We start from the raw sequence: 8,495 nt of genomic DNA, 5'->3' as shown, positions 1-8,495 counted from the left end.
CCGGGGCACGAACCCGTGTCCCCTGCACCGGCAGGCGGACTCTCAACCACTGCGCCACCAGGGAAGCCCCAAGAGTAGTGCCTTTTGTTTCTCCTTCTACCCTCTGGCTTCCATCCAAAACTGCTAACTGTTAGCACCTATGAGATAGTTTTCAACCTTCACTTGATTTGACCTTTAAGGCATTTTAACATTATTTAGTACTACCTCTAAGCATGTTCCTCAGTGTTCATAAAAACTTCTCACTTTTGGAATTTCTCCCACCTTACTTTCTCACAAATTCAAAGTTGCCATTTTTCCAAAATAGCAGGAAAAAATGTAAGCATTTATTGCTTTACAACATAATAATTGATATGAATGCTTATCATTCAGTATTAATTATACTTCTAAAAATTACATTATACTTTTATATAGAGTGTATAAATATAACTCAGTATTAGTTATACTTTAAAAAGATAAGAAACATATATTAATTATTCCTTGGTTTCTTCTTTCCTAGTTAATGAAGGAGTTCCCTCTCCTGAGCATGTTCAACATCCATGAAAACCTTTTAGAAGCCCTTCTGGAACTACAAGCATATGCTGATGTTCAGGCAGTCTTAGCAAAGTATGATGGTAAGTCCTTGGGTACTTTTATCTACTTGAGTATTCTGCTCTTCTTGATGTATTTCAATGATTAGATCAGAAGGATCATTTTTATAGCACAGCACTTTGATGACTATCCTCTTAGAGAATTTCCACGTGATTTCCGTGGTCAGGAATCACTCAGAACCTCTGCAGGTAGCATGTACCTTGTTGGAACAGCACTAACTCTTTGAGATCCTGCTGTGACCCCTCATCGGCTGACTGTGACCACTACCTGTTGGTTATGTTGATCCTTCAAAGCAATAGAACAGCTGGTAGCTCTTGCTACAAACCTTGTGACAGTTCAGTAATATTTGAAGATAAGATCATGGCCCTTTCATCCCAGGTCTTCTCCTCATTAGCAGAATAACCCCCATTTCTTCATATGAGAGGCTTTGCCATTCTGGTTACTCACCCGTGAGCACAGAAGAACATTTTGCCTCTTCTTAATAAACCAGAAAAATAAGCTGACATCTCCTAGATATTTGAAAAATCTTCTGCTCATATTGCCATTGTCTGTGAATTTACTATTTGATTAATTGTACAAAAATTTTCTACATAATTACCTGCCATGACTTAGCTTCTGGAATCTCTGCAGAATTTCATACTATTCTGCCATATTTCATTAACTGTCTCCCGAAAATAAATATATTTGCTTATAAAATGGATATTAGGGAGTGATTACCTATGATCATTGTTTACTTTATAAAATACTTTTTCTTAAGTAAGCATCTTTAGTGCATTTAAAGAATTATTCAGGGGGACTTTCCTGGTGGCGCAGTGGTTAAGAATCCACCTGCCAATGCAGGGAACACAGGTTTGAGCCCTGGTCCGGGAAGATCCCACATGCCACGGAGTCACTAAGCCCATGCGCCACAACTACTGAGCCTGCGCTCTAAAGACTGCGAGCCACAACTACTGAAGCCCGCGCGCCTAGAGCCCATGCTCCGCAACAAGAGAAGCCAAGGCAACAAGAAGTCCGCACACCGCAACAAAGAGTAGCCCCTGCTTGCCTCAACTAGAGAAAGCACGCGTGCAGCAATGAAGACCCAACACAGCCAAAAATAATAAATAAATAAAATTAATTTATAAAAATAAAAAAATAATTATTCAGGTCAAAATATTCATCAAACATATAGGGCAAACTATACTATTTGAGTCTTATTTTTGACATACCGTTCTTCATAAGGAATCTCTGAAATAGGTTAGAGTTGTTACCCCCTGCAGTTGGAGGAACTGAGGCATCATGAGACTGTTTTTGTTTTATTTTATTGTTAATTCTTGCTCAAACTGATGGAAACTAAAAACCATCAGCCAGTGATGGCATCACTTGGCCTGTGCAAACATGAGCACCCTGTGTAACAAGATATATGCTACCTAATATGGAACTGATTTTAGAAAGAGAGAAAAGTATTTGTGGCACACTTTATAGTAAACAAAATAAAGACTGTCTGGCCTTCATGTCAGCTCACTTTTGTTCTCTGTTTATGTGTGGAATCTCTGTTGGGATGACCTTGCGAGTCTAAGCCAGAAAACTACCTTAGAGGCAAAATGCTCATACATTACAGGCCTTTTAGTACCAGCAGAACCCAGCACATGGGTTCAAGTGGCCATGCACTTTTCCACATGCCACCCCGTAGCCATCAGTGTCATAGCAAGGTTCCAGTGTTCTCATCCCCAGCGCCGACCTGCCCTCAGCCTGATACATCAAGGCTTAAGAAAAGATTTAACCAACAGAGCCTTTGGGATCTCAAATCTCCTAAGGCTCCTTTCATGAAGATTTTGGCTCATTACAGAAATCATCAGTTTTGTGTTACGAGACTGAGTGTAAAATAAAGAAATGAACTCATTTGGAGCTTTCTGTTGTCTCTCTCTATCCCTTTGCACAGCCTCTGTTCCACAACAACCAAAAGCTGATTTATTAGATTCTGATAACATATGTCCACATTATTCGTTACAAGAGCTTGTCCCACCCTCCACTAAAACTTGGCTCTCACTTTGCAAAATTCCTTTGTTGCAAATGGACAAACTCACCATACCAAGGCCCTTGTGTTGAGCTTTGTTTATGTTTGTACCTGGCAACAGAGATGATGTTCTTATTCATTATTCATGGAAAAAGAGCCTCATTAGTGGCAGGACACATACTGTTGCTGAGATGCCTCGTTAGGGGTTTTAAGTTCAGCAGTTGTCAATAGACTGCAGATGACCTAACCCCAGCTGAATTCTGGAGGGTGTTTTGGCACAGACTTGGCTTAGGCCAGTGTCATTTACAGTAGAACTATAATGAAGTGGCTGCTGAAGTTACTGTTGCTTGAGGAGTGAGCTGCAACCACACAAGACTATTAAACACATGCCTCTTCTTCCTCACCCCGTGCCATAAAATGGGCTCTTTCAAGTTCATCCCTGCTGCTTTTCCTGGAGACCCAAAGGACCTTGACCCAGTTCTGGTCCCATTTTCTGCCCCTGTGTTAGAAAGTGGGTGCTTCAGAGGGCTTGGAGTACAGACAGCAATGGGGGTGCTCTCTTCTTCACCCTGGTTCAGATGTCATCATCCCAATCCATGAGATGCTGGAGACAGCACTTTGAATCCCAGCCTCACCGTCCCTCGCCATCGAGCCACACCCAAAGCAGCAGGATTATATGTTATCTTTGCAAATTGGAATGCTCTGGTTTGGTAGCTGTTTCTTGGATGTTTTATGGGTACAGCCATCCTTCTTTATTACATTTGCTAGGTAGCTGAATCTTTTTAAGTAGTATGTTGGGAAGTGACACAATGGGATCAGTGCTGCTTTTCTGACCTTTGCAAAAAGGATTTAGAAATACGGTAAAGCATGGGGGAAAAAACACAACATGTTCTGAGGAAAGGAGGAAGGCAACCTGTATTCCCTTTGCCTCATTCTTATTCTTCTCCACTTTTTTATTTGCTTTGACTTTTAAAAGTGACATTTACAAAGTCCTTTTACAGTGAAGCCCTTTGCAACCCTGGATTCTTAGTAGGATTACCAGTTAACTGATCACACCTCCTTGTAAACTGCAGTCTAATTTTGATTTTTTCCCTTGAGATAACTTCTGATCTTATATTATTCTAGCCATTAGTCTGAAATGCTGTCTTGCCAGCCTCAGGAGTTTTCATGCTCTTCTAGTTTCAATTTGTTAAACAACCTTATGGGTGGGCAGTTTTTAGCCAGGTGGTTGGTGTTGGTTTTGGAATGTCCTTCACACAATAACTAAAAAAACAGCTAGCATTGAGTTCTTATAATGTGTCAGGGTCAGACGTGGTTCTAAGCTCTATGTGGATGGACTCATTTATTCTCACCACAAACATATGATGTAGATACTATTATTAGCCCCATTTTACAGCTGTGGTTACTGGTACAGAGAAGAGTTAAGTAATTTGCCGAAGAGCCTAAGATGTCAAGTAAAGCCATGGAGATGTCATGAGAGCAGAGATAAACTGAGAACAGTCTTTGTTCAATAAGATGTGAATTCTACGAGGAAAGGAAAGCCAGGATAAAAGCTGAGGTGGTCTGACCCCTGGCCCGTGCTCTTAACCATCATCATACTTCCACTGGTCTCTGCTGTTGGCAGTATTTTTTATTGTTTTTATTAACACTGTTCTTGTTGTTATTATCAGCTACAGTTTGTTGAGAACCTACCATGTGCCAAGCACATGGCACACATTACCTATAACCCTTACAGTGTCTTGGCAAGGAGGTAGTTATTCCATTTTAGCAGATGCAGAAACTGAGGCTTGTGAATTTAAGTAACTTTCAAGACCACATTCCTTGAAAACTGTAGAACTGAGATGCAAATTCAGGTTTAGCTGGCTTTAAAAGCCCATGTGTTTTTCATAAACGTAAGCCTTGCTGAAGTGACTTTCTCTCCCTCTCTCACTCCTCTTAGAAAGGCATGAATTAGGCAGGCTGGAGCCGTGGTGCAGAATTTCAGTAATGCCAAACTGTCTTTTAAGATTCTTTTAAAATTGTTCCTTAAGAACTGGGCATATCTATATTTGCTTATCTTTCTGAAACCATCTTCAAAATATGGCTTTCCATCTTCAGCGTGTACCTGATTTCTTTAGTCACAAAGGGGATTTGATGTATGGTGTCCATTTCATTGGAGATTTATCTTTTTTTTTTCAGTCATACATTAGCTATAAAGACAGAAATGTTTTTTAAGATCATTAAGTCATCAGAACCTTCTTTTCAAAGCCATTGAGAAAGTTGTTACAAGCTTTGGATTGCCTTTCAAAGAAGTTTATAGGCCACCTAGGTTGAAAGCTTAAGTCTCAAAGATTAGGGTGGGAATGGGGATAGGAATTCATGCGTTTCTTATTCATTATCATTTGCCCATTTCAATTTTAGAAGAATCTCACAGAGCAAGTGAATAGGAATGTGAGTGCTAATTTTGTGAGCATTTCCTTTGGGAGTGTCTAGTTCTGTCTCTAGTTAGTGATCCCTGAGGATGCCAAAGGCAGTCCTGTTGGTGGGGAAGACCTGCTGAGATCAAGTCCCAGCTCTGCCTTTCACTGGCTGAGTGAACTTCAGCAAATCACTTAACCTTCTAAGCTTCCATTTCTTTCTCTGGAAATGGAATCGAGGCTTAGAAAGCCTAAGTCACTTGCCCAGGATCACGCAGCTGGGAATTTGTTGTGAGGATTAAAGCAGTTAATCCATGGTAAATGTTTAGAACAGTATGGGCCATAGAGTAAGAATTCAGTAACTATTAACAATTATAAAGAGCTAAGGTGACCACTCCTGAACTTCACCTCTGTTCACAATCCATTTTGTTCAAATGGAAAACCATACATAAAATGTCAGTTAAAATGAGAGTATAAAAGCCCAGTCTTTTGCCCCCCCCCGAAAGTGTTATGGCCTGTTATTAAAATTAATTTTATTTTATTTTTTTATTATTTTTTTTGTGGTACGCGGTCCTCTCACTGTTGTGGCCTCTCCCGTTGCGGAGCACAGGCTCCGGATGTGCAGGCTCAGCGGCCATGGCTCATGGGCCCAGCCACTCCGCGGCATGTGGGATCTTCCCGGACCGGGGTACGAACCCGCGTCCCCTGCATTGGCAGGCGGACTCTCAACCACTGCGCCACCAGGGAAGCCCTAAAATTAATTTTAGATCTCATAGGAAATATGTGTAGGTATTTGATAAGAATGGAAATGCTTAGTTTTATCTATAAACAACTCTAATGTTTGGAAAGCTGAAAAATAAAAATTGCCCAACATTTTCACTCTTGATCAAAAGACAAATTGTTTCAGCCTTGGGGCAATTTGTACCAATAGAAATACAAATCCAAGCTCTTTTCGATATTTACTCCATTAGGTCATTTAGTGATTGCCCTAAATTTGGGGGCAGGAACTTCCCTGTGAGGGACAGCTGGTCTTTTTTATAGTCACGAATACTATATAAATGCAACAGCTATATCAAGACCATTTTTACTGGTGCCATCAAGCCCATCCTAAATTAGCATTATTATCTACCATCTGGCAATGTGCAAAGGGTATACTTTCAAGAACAAGACATGTTTGTAACACTGGGGGGAAATACTTTCATCTCAGTAGATTGAAAACAGAAATTCTAAAGAAAGCATGAGGGAATCACTCTATGTTGAGACTATTCAGAGAATAAGCTTTTTGCTAATCATTGGTTTGCAGAGTCAGCATGTAGTTATAAGTAAAAATTTTGTACACTTTGTTCATTGCCCAGGGCCTTACAACTAGTACAAGTTACTCAACTGTCATCTCCATTCCTCTGAAATGCTCACTGGATACCCTGTCTTTTGGTTAGGCTGTTTTCCATTTATGTTTGTGGAATAAGAGGGATTTGAGATGCCAGAAGGACCAGTGAATAAAATCTCTATTGACGGGACTTCCCTGGTGGCGCAGTGGTTAAGACTCCACGCTCCCAGTGCAGGGGGCCCGGGTTCGATCCCTGGTCAGGGAACTAGATCCCACATGCATGCCACAAGTAAGCGTTCACATGCCACAACTAAGGAGCCCTCGAGCCGCAACTAAGACCTGGCACAACCAAATAAAATAAATAAATATTTTTTTAAAAAATCTGTATTGAAGCAGTCAGCGTCAGGCTGTCCAGACCTCCAAAATGGTGCTTTTTGGTCAAGTGTATGTATAGATGTGAGTTCTGATGCCATAGGCACAGGCAGCTTCTGAGACATATCCACTACAAAAGGAGGCTGCATTCAAGAAAGAGGGTTTGAAGTGCTATCAGTCCCTAGTGACAGACTTGAAGCCTAGTCCAGCTCCCTTCCCTGGCCTGGCTCTTATGGAAAAGATCAAGGATACCCGGCAAATGCTGAAGAGAATCCTTGTGTAAAAGATAGGCAGATAATCCCATTGCTGCTTCAAAGAAGAAAATAATTATCAGCACTGACACCATGGGCTATGGCTTCAGGCTGGTAAGCATGAGTGACTGAGAAGTGATGGCCCTGTATAGCTTTGCAGTGGGTGCCCTGCTGACTTGGAAACTAAGAGTTAGATCTGTCAAGAGGACTAGGCCTTTGAGGTTACAAAGTGCATATATATACTATAGATGCAATGAGCAGGAGTTCTGATAACAGATACTATTTCAGTAAAGACTGTGTGCGTGAAAAACTTTTTACAGTCTCTGATGATGGAAGACATTTTATGAATGCATATACATCTGTAATTCACAGAGTTGGCACATGAACAAACCCTCTAAATTTATGCTGGCTTTAGTAATCCTTACTGCCCAGTTATCATAATTTACCAAGGTAACATCCCTCCTTAGCTGGCCATCACCATCACATAAACTGCCATATTTGGCTCCAGGGCCCCAGCCACAGAAGGGCCTCCTGACACAGACCTTTTGGGGTAATCCAATTCAAAAGTTGCAAATAAGATCTGTTGTTTGGCTTTGTAGCATGATAGTTGAATCCGTGTTGCCTGCCTCTCCCCCTTCTCCAGATTACCAAGATCATGTAGTATTTCCCCATCCCAGGTGGCACATCATTTTGAGGTTCTAATATATCAGTCCTTTTTATTTCTTCAGTGAAGTTTTCACCTTTGGTTGAAAGGGGACCTTAGATTGGCTTTTTGAAGGTGGGACAAAAAGACTTCATACTGTCTGGAACCCCCCCCCCCAAAAAAAATCTAAGGACAGAATTTTACATACCTATTGTTTTCATTGCATCTTATCATGAACAGGAGTAAACTGAGAAATTTTATTGAAGACAGTCACATGGTGGACAGCATCACATAATGGTACAGTAATAAGACATTACAGTCCACAAACAGGAAGGAGAAGTGGGCTGCATTTTCATTAGTTTGTTTTTCAATTCTGTTTGTTTGGTGAGTCAGTTCATGGCTCCAAAAGCGTCTGTCAAGGCTACACAAACTCCACGTATATCAGTTTGTTGGGCAACCAAGAAAAGTGATGCTTGATACTGTGTAATCTTAAATGGTTATAAGAGTAATTAGGTTAATTTTTTCAAATTAATTCAGCAAGGATCTATCAAACCTTTATGTTGAAGATACTAACTTTTAGGTGCTTCCACATTCAGAGATGAATATGATTTACTCTGTGTCGCCAAGAAGCTTTCAGTCTATTGAAGAAAGATGTTAAAAACAAAAAACAACCCATGGTGAGTCGAGGTGGGATGAATCCGTGCTCAGTGAATCAGTTTGAAACATGCTGTGGGAAGTACAGAGAAAGAAACTTTGAGAGCAAGCCCTGTGTCCTCTTCTTCTTGGACACTTATGTACTACAGTAGGTGTCCAGAGCATCTATGGTGAACGAACAACTTGTTAGATGGAGATGCACTATGACATAGTGTCCTTACTTGTGAGGTGCTTTGGGACTTATCTGCTGGTTGCTACCCTTGAAAAC

At 40.8% G+C, this 8,495-nt stretch overlaps 1 protein-coding gene across 6 annotated transcripts in view; it reads left to right on the top strand.

Moving 5' to 3' along the window:
• ST7 (suppression of tumorigenicity 7) overlaps window positions 1-8,495 on the top strand; it is a 254,016-nt gene that overhangs the window by 197,153 nt on the left and 48,368 nt on the right. For all 6 annotated transcript variants that reach the window (XM_007450777.1, XM_007450779.1, XM_007450778.1 and 3 more), the window contains one exon: window positions 497-611. In XM_007450777.1, the coding sequence (XP_007450839.1) occupies window positions 497-611 (115 nt within the window). The remainder of the gene's footprint in view (window positions 1-496; window positions 612-8,495) is intronic.

Source organism: Lipotes vexillifer, unplaced genomic scaffold (genome assembly GCF_000442215.2).
Source record: "Lipotes vexillifer unplaced genomic scaffold, Lipotes_vexillifer_v1.1 scaffold314, whole genome shotgun sequence".
Classification (NCBI taxonomy): domain Eukaryota; kingdom Metazoa; phylum Chordata; class Mammalia; order Artiodactyla; family Lipotidae; genus Lipotes; species Lipotes vexillifer.
This window is presented reverse-complemented; position numbering and strand designations above follow the sequence as displayed.